Source organism: Protopterus annectens, chromosome 12.part0 (assembly GCF_019279795.1).
Source record: "Protopterus annectens isolate FY-2018-M chromosome 12.part0, PAN1.0, whole genome shotgun sequence".
Lineage (NCBI taxonomy): Eukaryota > Metazoa > Chordata > Ceratodontiformes > Protopteridae > Protopterus > Protopterus annectens.
Genome location: NC_056746.1, coordinates 277,006,741 through 277,021,220, shown reverse-complemented (window position 1 = coordinate 277,021,220; position 14,480 = coordinate 277,006,741). Strand labels below are relative to the sequence as shown.

General features: G+C 39.0%; 1 protein-coding gene across 2 annotated transcripts in view; it reads left to right on the top strand.

Annotated features, from left to right (window-relative positions):
• Nucleotides 1–842: 842 nt before the first annotated feature.
• Nucleotides 843–14,480, top strand: part of SRL (sarcalumenin) — a 432,041-nt gene continuing 418,403 nt past the window's right edge. For both annotated transcript variants that reach the window (XM_044089336.1, XM_044089335.1), the window contains exon 1: nucleotides 843–920. In XM_044089336.1, the coding sequence (XP_043945271.1) occupies nucleotides 857–920 (64 nt within the window). In that variant the 5' untranslated portion in view covers nucleotides 843–856. The remainder of the gene's footprint in view (nucleotides 921–14,480) is intronic.

The following is a 14,480-nucleotide window of genomic DNA, read 5'->3' as shown; positions in this document are numbered from 1 at the left end:
TAGACCACCCTCCCAACCCTCGACGGTATTATACTGGATATTGATTTTATGAAAGTGCACAGAATTTTGGTTCTGGTAATGATGGAATCTGGATCAGGTAATTGTGTCCGTGGGATTTTTTTTTCCAAGAATTCTGGACAGAGCTAAAAATAATGGAGATTCAGCCAGGGTCAGTTGTCATATATTACACTAATTCACTGTAAAATCTATGAAATTGTAATTTCTGGATTATTGATTGGCATTACTCCTCGGAGATCTAACGAAAAAAATACGAGGGACAAACCAAAAATATGAAACAAAACCAATGGGGATTCTGTAAAAATCAGGGACACCAGAGAGATATGAGACAAAAGTGATATATGCCTTAGTGTATCAGAAAAAGATTAATGGTTAAACTTTCATAATGCAAAACTAAGAAAAATTGTTAGTTATGTTAACTGCGAGGGGTACACACATCTAGGTGCAGACGTTTTCATATGTTCCCAAAGATGCAGCTGTCAGTATATTTGGGAACATTCCCACTAGAATTCATTCTTCAAATGCAGTGACCGAAGTACCGATAAATGGGAAGTTCGGCTGCGGTAGGCTTTAAAGTTGGATTTTTTTTAGAGAAAATGAGTAACTTGGTCGTTTATAACGTCAGGCGATATACTACGACAGACTTGGGGGGTTTTCAGCCCCACGCAATTTTTAACTGTCTTGTTTTTGACAAATTAACCTAGATGTAATGGGTCAGCTGTGGCAGGTCTGCCCTAGTGACCATAATAGCTTCCGACTGGCAGCATCCAAATAATGACACGCCCCCTCCAATATATAGGTTTGCTGACCGCTGTCCCAGTTCCTGCCTCTCAACAGGATGGCTCTCCGGCTATTTCTCGTCTGCTGCTGCCTGGCATCAAGGGCTCTCATCGGGACTGCAGGTACTGGGATCGGGCTAATTACAAGGGGTCTAACAAGTGTTGTAATAGGAACCTGATTACTTCCCCCTTCTATGTGGTGAACAGTGTTCCTTTGGACAGTGCTAACCTGAATTAGGGTTAGGAGATACGGGAAAGGAGAGAAGATTTTTAGCAATTTCTGGGATCCTAATATTGCGGGTACCTGACAGGATGGGACAGTAGGCTCCTGCTTCGTCTCACCTGGCAGCCATAGCAACGGCAGGTCTTTCATCCTACGTGCTGTCCACATTTAACAAACTGTGCTTCATGACTGCCAGTTGGGCACTGCAGTCATGGGGTACTGGTTTATCATTTGTGAAGGGGTAGACGTACGTTCAAACTTCCTTCTTTTCCTAAACTTTGCAGATACTGTTGAATTGGGTTATACATAATGAAAGGATGCGCGTAACTTGTTGAGTGTGAATGAAGTTGTCAAATTGTCTGTTGTATGCATTTAACTTTCCAAGCTGTGTTTTCTTGTGAGGGACTAGATCGATGCATTAAACCCAAGACAATAACGAAAAGTCTTGATAACAGAGTGCCTGTGCAAGACTCTACTTACAGAATATGAATATAAAAGCGTAATTCTGCAGATGTCCTGAAAGTAATATGAGAAGGTTTCATGTGAGAAACGGCGCACACGATTAAGAAAGTTGTAACGCAAGGTGTATTGTGGCATGCCTAATGAAGTTATCAAGTCTGTCTTTCTGAAAAAAAGTGTACTGTACAGTACCTGGCGATGGACAAGACCTGGGGGGTGGGCTTTCTTAGATATAAAACTTTGTGTTTGAGAAGCTTTTCTTTGTTTTTCCTAAGGTGTCGGATAAACCACTGGTCCTTTTGGGCCTACTACTTCTGATATAAAATGTAGCACTCGAGGCCTAATGGGGTTGTGGAATAGGAGGTCAAAACAGTTTGACAGAGTATGCTGAATAGTGCTTTTTAAGCTGTGTCCTGTCTATCTGCCTAATCCTATTGAAACCTTTACAACACTAGAACTTAGACACAAGAATCCAATATTCTGAAAAAAAAAATCACTGAATTTGCATTTTAACTGCTGAGTCTGTAATAATCAAGTCTCAGATATGTTATTACATTACTTGTACTAGTGTTTCAGGTAATTGGAAAGAGTCCATGATTTAGTCATTACTTCCTATGTCCTTGATCTATGAGACCAATGGTAAGAATGGTGCACAAGAATATGGTGAAATGAGAATGCTGTTAAAGTGTATAGGTATACTAGATATAGCGAAGACTTTGTAGCTGATCGTGCATGTCTATTATCCTTGGCTGTCCTTGGGGTTAATTTGGTCTGTTAGTGCTTCCCTGCCTGTGCTGTGTACTCTAGGCAGGCGGCTGTCAGAGTGCTAAGTTTGGAAACAGTGCTGTAACTGTACACCAGGCTACAGCTCTGAGTGCCCCCCACATCTCTTCTCAGTGCTGGCGACAGCTGCTACCTTCCTGTAGTGTCATAGCAGAGGTCTACCCTCACTTTTTTCCTTTTAAGGATATCCTTTATCATGTAGAAGAACAAAGGTAGACTGGCAACCTAAACTTTCTGATAACCCATGTCAGCTGAATAGCAATATGTGGTGACTCGTCTTCTCTTGCAACTGACCACATGAAAAAAAAAAAACAGGATTCTGCATATCCATTAACATCTGTGTCTCAGAAATCCCTTTTTATTAGTATTATTAAGATATGTAAAAAAGCACATTGGCATGAAATGTGCCTGGAAGAATGTGAATATAATACTGATTATAGGTTGCCTTTTAACCCTGCATTTTTTTTGCTTCTTTTAGATGCCCTCCAGCTGACCATTAGCTGCTTATGTGCACTGTTTTTATTTTCAGTGTCTTATTTTCTGCAAGCATACTTATTCATAGCTAAATTGTAAATCATGTAGTCTGTAATGTTTATTAAACTGTACATGACAATGAGAGTGCCATTCAGAACAAATGTATGTAGAGTAACTTTTCTCCACAAAACTAAATTGTGTTTGTGTTCAGGCATGGAAAGTGATTGCACTGTATGACCCGTGAAGGGTTTGGAGTTTAATTGGTAGAGGGATAAGCACCCATTTTGACTAGCCCCCCCCCCCCCTCCTGTTGTGCCATTTCACATGAATTCTAATGAGTATGAGCAGACATTTTAAAAGAACCACAAGGGTTGCAAATATTTTGACCTGTTTAATACCTTAGAGAAAACAGAAGGATACCATCCTTTTAATGATAGTAAGAGACACCACTGGGGTGCCAAATGCAGATCCCACCAGCCATAAAATGATGCCTTTGGAATATTTTACCAGCTTTAGTGCTATATGATGTACTACAGAGTTGCAGGTGAACCCTGGTAAGACTCCTGTAATTCTGATATTGACTCCTACTGTCGTTTGGTGATGAACCAACACATCAAGCCTAGTCATAGCCAGAACGCCTTAACAGCATCTTTATAGAAAAATCCAAGGAAGAAAGACGGTTAGACTAACTGTAGTTATTTGGTTAGTAGAAGTGCTGTATAGAGCCTGAGACATCAATGAGTCTATACCACGGTGATCAGCCTGGTCTATTTATGTACTGAGATGAAACCCCACTGTAGAGTACCTTTGCATTGAGCATCTACAACTGTATACTGCAAACAGACACTTCTGAGTCCTTTAGCATGACATCAGCATTCCTGCTCATAACTGTGCTTCAGCCAATGCAAACGATGCCAGAAGAGCTGTCTTGAGACGACAGTCTGCTTGCAGATGCTAACTCCTCCTCCATCTCCTTAGGAAAGCACAAATGCCCTGCTTCTTTGTGTCACATTAGGCTGTCCAAGTTACTCAAGTGCCTTAAACTGTTACAGTAGGAGGCCATGTTATGAAGCTATAGGGTCATCTGCAGGACAGTGCTTCAGATTCTGGAAACTGACTGAATCTCTTTTGTAGATATTATTTCAGATATGGGTAGCAAAAAGACATGATGGGGTAAGACAGTGATATGGAATTACCTGATGATATTTTTATTGCTATTTAAATAGCAGTACTCATAGATATGACAATGTTATTGTGCAGTATATAATCAACTGTCAGTGTTCTGTGCTACAGTGTTGTATATAACTGAATTTTCAATTGCATTTGAAGTTGTTGTTCTTTTAGGTAGATGTATGGTAATGTCCTGTCTGGTGTATTGTGTGCTTTTCTGTAGGACATTGGACTGAGGTAGTTCAGGGGAGACAGGTAAAATGCTATACAGCTTGAACCTGAAGTCACAGAAAAAGATTTTTGGAGAGGATGGCATGACAGAAGTGTTTAAGTAGATTAGTGACAGTAGATAGTGTTGTCACCTAATAGTAAGGGTTTCTCCTACTCAATTATTAGCCGGGGTGCCTTCTGTGTGGAGTGAGCATGTCTTTCATGTTTTAGTGTAGGTTTTCTGTTGGTGCTCTGGTTTCCTCCCACATTTCAAATACATGCAATGCATGAATTTGGCACTCTAAATTGGCCATAGATGTGAGCGTACATGTGTATGTATGGCATTAGGGCTAACCACCTGGTGGTATGAGCATTGGTTGCAGATGATTGTTGCTGTTGAAGTGATGCTGTTTGTCCCTATGTGCAAAAATGGGGAAAGGGGTTGTGAATGAATGGATTGATGAAATTCACAGAGTTCATGCTAGTGAAGTTCTTAAAAAAAGTAACAGCAGAGCAGCACACAGTAAAGTTAAAAGGTGAATAGTTTGGGGATACGTAAGAAAATGCTGTTTCACAGAAAGAGTGGTTGGTAACTGAAACAGCCTTCTAGAAAAAAAAGGCACGAAGGCCAAAAATTGTTTAAGAATCAAAACTGCATCAGGCAAGCATGTGTAACTGTTATGGTGGGAGAGAGGAAGTGATATAACCTGCTGGTTAAGTAGGATTTTTAACAAATCCATAAAGTAGGGAAAGGGGCAGACTTGATGAGCAATCTGTTCTTATCTGCCATGAAATTATGTGCTTTTGTGTAGCTGCATAGAGCTGGATTTAATATTCAGAGTACTGAAGAACTTTGCTGCAGAATTAGGGCAGTACAGTGATTTAGACATTAATATCATTGCCTTACATTACTCGGTTGTCAGATTCATTTCCCAGCTGGTGTACCATCTGTGCATAGTCTGCATGACTCCTTTTCTCCATTTTCATTGTTGTAGGGTGTTGTGGTTTCCTTGTATACCTCAAAAGGCATGCTGAAGATGTATTGAGCCTTCAAATTGCCCAAAAGTCTGCTTGTGTTGTGTGTGCACATATCCTATGAAGGAGTATCATCCCATCTTGGATTACTTTTCTGCCTTGTACCTGCTGATTTCAAGATAAGCTGTTGCTCTACCATAAACCTGAATAACATAAAGTAGATATCAGAAAGTAAAGGAGTGAATACATATGAATATTTTTATTTCACTGTGAAATGCAGTTGTGTATGTAGAAGGGTATAAATCTGAGTAAATCATTCAGAAAGATGTTTGCTCATGCTTCCCTACATGCATACATATTACTTTCTTACGAGACAGCGGTCTGTGACTGGCTGCAGATGGCAAGTTGCTGTGGATGACACCTTGCAACTGACTGTCCCCACCTAACTCGAGTTTTCAAACCCGAGTGCCAGCATGCATGTCTAAATTTGCTCCATAACACTCATTCTGAGAGGGGTGCTCCTTTTGTGCCTTTTTCTCATGTCTAACCTGAAGGTGAACATATCTGCACTGATCCCCAGCTTAAACATATCAATTCTAAGCTGCAAAAACTCCTCAATTATCTTCTTAGGTTGACTCCACTGTCCCTCCCTGCAGCCTTTATTTTGGTATCATCTGCGAAGAGGACTATCTTGTTCTGTATTCCCAGTGTCTGATCATAATAAAAACATTGAATAGAACTGTATATAGTACCAGGCCCTACAACATACCTCCACTTACCTTCTTTGACCATAAAACTCTTCCCTTGACACCACTCTGTGTATCTTACCTTATAATCATTTCCATTTACATAATCTACTTCTTGCCTACCCCCACCCTTTTAGTTTATCTAAAGTGAGATGGAAACAGAAGCTTTGCTGAAACCCAGAGAGATTACATCCATTAGCTCTCTGCTTTTCCTTTGTAACAGAATGGTAGGGTTGAATTTGGTTAGTCTTACCAGTTAGCACCATTAGTTCCTTTGTGTTGTGTTTTAGTTTGCACCAGTAACTCCTTATACCATTGTGGCATTGTTTGGGTCTGACTTCCTTAATTACCTACATTAACATGCAATGGCAAGATGCGAGTAACAAAATGACACTGGGTGTGACGGATGCACTGCACTGTTGACGTTTACCATTGTGTGTCACTTGTTATGTATATTTTCATTCATGGTTTTATAAATGAGTTATGTACTACTGAGGGGTATTATATTAAATGGCATGGTGGAGTTACATTCTCACTCTGTGTGAATTGTACCACACTGGAGATGTTTCTAATTGTTAATCATCATAATGATATGGAGTGTTTTCATATTAGTATATTAATATATTAACTTTGCCCAAAAAACAGTTGATACTTTATATGGCGTCAGCTGAATCCTTAAATTATATTGGAGAAAACTGTGACTGATTCTTGAGCATTGCTGTTGTACAAATTGAGAGATTCTGAGTATTGTTTATAGTATTAATAGGCATAATTCTACATTTTCTGTAAATGTCTCATAAAGCAAGCATCCAGAAAGGAATTGCTGGTAGTAATACAGAAGCTGATGTCTGTCTCAGCAGACTTGTATAGCTCCCAGGATAAGATCATTTGTGAAAATATAAGCAAATACTTACAAATGTTATTTTTTTCATTATGATCATACATATATGGTACTGATGGAAATGCTTTGAATGCACACATTATTATTGTAAATTTTTTTTTTGTTTAATAATATTGCTAGTTGAAATTTTATGGCATTTATTGTTAGCATGACAATATTTATTTAGCATAAACGTTTTTAACTTGATTTTTACAAAAAGTTAAGGAATCTAAGAATGTATGTAGGATAGCAGAGGTGTAGCATTTCACAGCTGCGAGAAATCTATACATTCAGAGGATTTTACCCCCTTTACTCCTGTGACTAATTTGAGGTCACTACATCTTGCTGGATGGGGAATTTCCCCTGCAGCATCCTCTGCAGAACTGAGTGCATTTTCATTTTCCACAGCATTTGGAAAACTGTTGCAAAGACATATTACTACCACCTTCCTTCTTCCAACTGTTAATTTGTTTAGTCTGGTCACTTTTAATTCTGACTTTGGTACGTCTTCCTTGTGTCTTCATTTTCCTTCTTTAGTTGTTTTGCCTGGAGACTCTGATAAAGGTGCTACCTAATTTTGGACATGGATGGTGTGCCTTGGTCCATTGAGACCTCCTTTGGTATCCCTATCATGGAGGAAAAGAGTAACAATTGTTTTGTAATTACATTGGAACTGGCTTCTCCAAGATAAAAAGCCTCAAGAAATCTAATAGCATACTCAACACCAGTAATATCTATCAATATATAATATATACTCTGGTGTTCACTGCTGTACTTAACCAACAGCCCTGTAATGTTCATTGCAATGCTTTTAAACAGCACCTCGATTATTGGCATATGAATTAAGGGTTTTTATTGAAATCATGTGTTCAGGGCTGTCTTCTGACATTCAGGACAACTAATAAAATAATCTTTGATCTCTTTTATTACACACAGGCAATTGAACCTTGCCCAAATCCCTGCTTTAGTCTCTGCCCATGCAAAAATGAATCCCTAATACATGGGTTTGGTCATATTTATGACTGTTGTTCTAAACAAGTTAGGTACTAGTAACTGCCACACAATCTCCTCTGAAGTCTCTTTTGCTACCTTATATAATAGACTGTTTTGAATTTCAGAATATGGGTAGATTAATGATTGCCCATCAGTGTCTCAACCTCTCACTGGGCCCACTTAAAATTCATATAACTTTCTTGGGGCCCAGAGAGACTGGGATTCCCTTTAATTGTTATATCCTAGGAGATAGAAGGCTGTGTTTTCTCTCCCACTGAGGCAGATCTAGGACCTTTGTGTCCCACAATTCTCCGAGAAAGGCTGGCTCACACCAAGGTTCTGACTTTCCCTACTTTAATCTTGATTTGCAACTTGATTCACTCTTTGAGGAGATTTTCCTTACTCAGTGCCTCAACATTTTCATGTAGATTTACCCCAACATCAGTGGGTTTGGGGGGATTCTCACATTCTTTTTTAAGCTCTCTCCCAAACCTGTGTTCAGGTTCCTCATTTTCCTTAACTTTTTCTGTAACTTCCTTCAAACCCTAGATTGTTGCATTTAGGGTAAGTTTCACCTGCTACAGCTAAAGCTTATAGCATTATGCATTTACAGCCAACCAGAAAAGTTGTTTGCCAATGACTTTTAATGGCATTGTACTGATAATATAGCGAATGTGCATTCTAAATGAACAGATCTCAGGTTAATTCATGGATCTGTGTAATTGCCTTTGCATGAACAAACGTCTTATTAACAGCACAAAAACAAATTTATTGATCTTCTTCTACTCTAAAAACTTTCAACACTTTTGGCATTTACTGTAAAATACACTAATGGTAGCTTAATTCCAAATGTAGCCAAAAAAATAGCTAGGTGTAAGTCTAGATGAACCGCATACTATTTCAACTAAAACTACCTTACATAATATCATACTTTGTCTCACCTGCAACACTTTTATCCTTTTATCTTGCTAGAAAAAGTACATTGGCTTCCAATTACATACAGAGTCACTTATTTTTTGGGTACCCTAATATTCAAGATTCTAACACTTGGCTATTGCCCATTCCTTAAAAGAATACTACAAATTAGAAAACAGAACTACTCTCAAAAGCAGTCAAGATAACACACTGGCACTTCTTAGACCAAAATTTAAATTAGATATTGGGGAAAAAGCCTTCTCAAGAATAGGCCGTGCCACTTGGAACCAACTACCTACTGAGATAAAAGCATTAGGTATCACAGAGGCATTTAAAACTACAGTAAATCATTATCTACCAAACATACCTCTCAACCTCTTAGAGCAAAAACTCTGGACAAGGCAATAAATAATAGGGGGACAAAGGCCCAAAATAGGGACATTTTTTAAATATTGCTATTAGAATCTTAGAAAGTTGATAGAATAACAGGACTGGCATTAACATAAAGTTTTTGAAGGGTATGAAGTCTGAAATTCAAATGTCTGCCATTATTGTCTGACTTCATTCCTCAATGATTTACCAATGATTTGCCAGAAAACCACAATTTTATGAGAAAAAGACCAAAAATATGAGGCAAAAATATGGACATTCTATGAAAATCTAAACAGTTCAGAGGTATGCTACCAAATGAATCTAAGTGCACCTGTTATCTGGACGCTAGCTAGTTCTGTGTTATACTAATTTGAATAACTATTAATTTCAACTGTTGTTTATTTCCCATTTTTGTAAATTTGAACCAAGTGTGCATTGCAAAGAATACTTCAAACACCTATTATGTTGTAGCTGTGGTATAGATTCACAGATTCATTGGCTATTACTAGGCTAACAACCTGGGGGGCCTTTCGAAGCCTAGCCAAGTTTTCCTGAAAGAATAATGATGTCTTGCATCCAAATAGGACATTGAGGGGCAGGCATTTATAAGCTACCTCTGTCCATAAAGGAAATGGGTGCCAGGCCCAATGTAAATTTCCTATTCCCCATCCACTTGTCTAGGTTGTGCTTAAACTGGGTAATAGATGAACTCAGCTTCACATGGATAGGAAGCCTGTTCCATAGGTGGGGCAGTCTCTGGACACATATCTGTCTCTCCAGCATGCTCTGTTTAAGGCACAGTCAAAATTCAGGTCCGTAGACCTTGTATATCTGGTACTCTTTGACTTACAGATATGTAGGAGATTCATAAGAGTGGGGTTTGTGGATGCCTTGTAAGCCAGGCATAGGTCACTGCTCAGCAATCTATATGAAACTGAGTAGAGGGAAAGGGCTTTTAAGCACTCTACATAAGGCAGGTTTGTTACGCTTTGTATTCTTTTTGTAAGGAATCTTGGAGGTCACTCCAGTTGCTGCATATGCCTGGTCAGGTACATGCCGAAGGGAGCATTGTATACAATGATTGGTCTGATAAGAGCAGAGTACAGTGGGATAATGACCTCTTTGGACCTACATGCCATGCCGTTACTTATATGTTGTGCAACATAAAAGGATTTCCTTACCACTGTGGCAATATGGTGGTCGAAGGTAAGGCTACTGTCTACATGCGTACCCAGATCCCTGATCACTGGTTTGACTCTTAGGGGTGTATTATCAACATGGTAATTACCCAGGATAGTTAATTTCCTAAAGGGTATGATTATGCATTTCTTAGCATTAAGTTTAAGACCATGCCTTTGGCACCATTTGTTAGTCAGAGATAGACCTTCTTGAAGAATGCTGGTGTCTGCAGGGAACATCTGCAAAGTTAGTCAGCCATAAATTGTCAGCATTTGGTTCAATTTCAGAGAAACAGATACCAAAAAGGAGCAGACCCAGAATCAAGCCCTGGGGGACTCTGCTAATGCCTGGCCCCTTGGAGGTGGCCTTACCTATTTTGACCTCCTGGGCTCTATCAGTGAGCCAGATAGCTATCCAGTGGATGACAAAAGGGTGTATTCCTAAATTAATGTGCTTGTCTGTAATGCCTTATTGGGGTATTGTATCAAAAGCCTTGGCAAGGTCAAGGTAAGCTGTGTGCACAGTCTTACCTTTATCCAATGCTTTGATGACCCTCTCTGAAAAGTCCACCAGATTTAATAAGTATGACCTTCCTTAAACAAAGCTAAACTGTGATGGGTCCAGCATTTGCAGGTTACCTATGTCCTCATCTGCCATATCCATGATGATTCTTTCCATAACCTTACATATGAGGCTGGTAACACTTATGGGCCTGTAGTTGCCCAGATCAGTGATTGGACCTCCTTTGTTCAGGGAATGACTGTAGCCATTTTCCATTCTTTGGGCACAAAACCTAACTAAAGGTTCCAGTTGAAAAGTGATTCAAGTGGACCAGAGAGGTCATGTTTCATGTTTATTAAACATCCAGGGATGTTATCAGGGCCCATTGATGCAGTGTTTTTAGCCTTGGAAAGTGCATTAATGACCTGTTCTCTAGTAATGCTTGAGGGGATCGTGTTATGTGGTATTTCTTTTGGACTATGGGGGGAAGTGGGGGGAGAAATTTGAGCTAAACTTGTCAGTCAAAAGGTTGGCAATGGCCTCTGGTTCAGTGTGGGTAATGCCATTTACAATAAGTTCTGCACATTGTTATGTATTTCCTCTGAGGTTATGGATATAGCTGTAGAAAGCTTTGTGATTGTCCTTTGCTTGAGAAGCTATGTTTCCTTCCAGTTTAGCATTTGAAGTATTAATTAACCCTCTTAGCTGCCTGTTTAGAATGGTCAGGAGGCTTTTAGTGTGTATGGCTTTGTTCCTCCTACGCTTGGCCAAGATTTTTTTTCTTTTGTTGTATAACCGATTGATATTGTGATTCAACCAGGGTGGCTTGCCTTTTGAGTTTGTCTTATTCTTAATACGAGTGTGCACAGCTCGCTCTATACAGCTATCAATATGGCTGTACAGACATTTTGTTACTAGATCAGTGTATTCTATGGTGTTTACTAGGTTTGGGGGTGCTTGGAATTTAGCAAAGGTGTTGCTTAGTAGAGAGAGGTTATTCTTGGAATAGTTCCTATAAGTATTTTGCTTCACTGAATCCCTGGATTTAATTTATATTTCAAGTAATACTGCCTTATGGTCGGATTTGACAAGCAAAGATATTACATTGGGTGAGGAACATTGCCCCCCCCCCCCGATGTTCATGAGTACAAGGTCAAGGATATTTGTACCCCTGGCAGGAGAATGGCCCAACTGTTCCAGGATGCTGGTATTAACAAAGTTTCGGAATTGCTGGCCTTGTGCATTAGAAGTGGTGTAGGATTCCTAATCTATAGGGGGGTAGTTGGGATCCCCTATGAATATCTTACTGGGTTGAACGGTGAGGAACTCTACTACATTGAGATAGGTATTGTGGGTTTCCTGAGACATGGTGGAAGACCTATAGGTTGCAAGGATATGGTACAGCACCCTGTTTATGGTGAGTTGCACATGTATGGGTTCCAGTGGGTCATATTCTTTAACTAGTCTGGATATGAGATTAGTCTTAATATAGCATGACACTCCTCCATCTTTAGTTCTCTCCTGTGCAGTAGCTGGTCTAAAGGTGTAAAAGGCATTATAACCTTGGATTTCTGGGGTACTCTTAGCAACTTTAAACTACATCTCCATTAATACACAGATGTCTACACTCTCCAGGGAGTATGCACTATGTAAACACTTAGCAACTATAGTTCTCTTAATGTACCTTTCGTATTATCCTTCATGCCAGTGTTCAGATTATTGTATTCTAATATTGTATCTTTGTATCTGGGTAGTGACTGAAAAGGGTCACTAGACCAGATCACTCATTAAAATAAATAAATAAGTTAGTAATGAATGAAAAATAAAAATGAAAAATAATGAAATGATTGAAAATAATGAAAAATAATTTGATTCTAAGAGAAAGGTTTAGTCTGTCTAACAATTACAATTTAATGAAAGTATAAACAGAGATAAGAGTGATAATAGTTCTGACATAGGTAGAACAGTTTCTTCAATAATTATTTATATTTTGATGGGAAAATAATTTCAGATAAGAATGATAATAGGCCTGACACTGCTATTCAGATAGGAATAGAATATTAATATTAATTAATATATAGAAATAGATTAATATTATCTGCAATTTGATAAAAACATCACTGATCCCAAAAAAGCTTATTGTTTTATGTCTCATAAATCAAGATAGGAAAGGAATCAGTAAATGGATACTGCTTTTCAGCATCCTATGTTTTGGAAGGACACGGGATGTATGCTTTAACGACTCATGCTGAAATTAAGATGACACCATTTGATAGTGCCATTATTTCTTGTCCCAGATAAGTATGTCAGTGGTTGACACTTAAGGAGCTGCCATAATAAAGTATGTTTGTACTCCATACAAGCAGGGAGTGTTAATGAAGAAAGTGAAGATGGGATGTTACGCCCGTTTACTCTGGGTGCTCAGTGTAGAAAGTGAAGATGGGATGTTACGCCCGTTTACTGTGGGTGCTCAGTGTAGAAAGTGAAGATGGGATGTTACGCCCGTTTACTCTGGGTGCTCAGTGTAGAAAGTGAAGATGGGATGTTACGCCCGTTTACTCTGGGTGCTCAGTGTATTCTACGCCTGTTTACTCTGGGTGCTCAGTGTATTCTACGCCCGTTTACTCTGGGTGCTCAGTGTATTCTACGCCCATTTACTCTGGGTGCTCAGTGTATTCTACGCCCGTTTACTCTGGGTGCTCAGTGTATTCTACTCCCGTTTACTCTGGGTGCTCAGTGTATTCTACGCCCGTTTACTCTGGGTGCTCAGTGTATTCTACGCCCGTTTACTCTGGGTGCTCAGTGTATTCTACGCCCGTTTACTCTGGGTGCTTAGTGTATTCTACGCCCGTTTACTCTGGGTGCTCAGTGTATTCTTCACTGATGCTTGGGAAAAAAAGAAAGAAAAAGCTTAGCAAGCTTTTTATTCTTACAAAAGAAACTTCCATGTTATTATACTTATTTTATTGTACTAATCCATGTTAGTACAGTTACTTTATTGTACTAATTAAATAGTGTACTAATAGTTAAGAAAAAGTCAATCATTGTACCTGTAAACTGGACTGCACTGCAGCCAGTAAGTATCATGCTCCTGCTTTCAGGTTTGACCCATTTAAGCATATGACATACTTTATGCATATCATTTGCTGCTGTGAGATTCATTCACCAGTGATTGAGTGGATATGTGTGATCCCTCTAATAAGGTAAAATGCTTGCATAGGAGCCAGCTTTGTAGAAAATGAACTGCATGGGTGCTGGTGCAGAGGGTTAAGACTGTGAACTTTAGTTCCTGTGGTACATAGTTTGATTGCCTCATCCCTTATTTGTCTGCTGTGTGACCTTGAGCAAGTCACTTAACCACTCATTTCTCATTAAAAAAAGGAAGTGTGTGTTCAGTGGACCTACGTGGGTAACAAATGGGTTTTATTCTTATGGAGACATTGTAAAGAGGTTATTCAGAGGTTAGGAGGCAGTCTGCATGTCAGAACAGTTTTGTCATGTAACCACAAAAGCACACTCAATATCATATAGAAGTGAAACATTGTAATAAAAACTAAAAATGTAATATAAGCATTTTTTCTTCTGTGTTGCACAGAACTTAATTGGTAGTGTTAACTATACCTCTCAACCTCTTAGAGCAACAAATCTGGACAAGGCCATAAATAAAAGTGGGACAAAGGCCCAAAATAGGGACAATTTCTAAATATTATGCTTACAAACTTAGAAAGTTGATAGAATAACAGGTTTTGCATTAACATGAATTTTCTGAAGGATATAATGTCTGAAACTCAAATGTCTGTCAT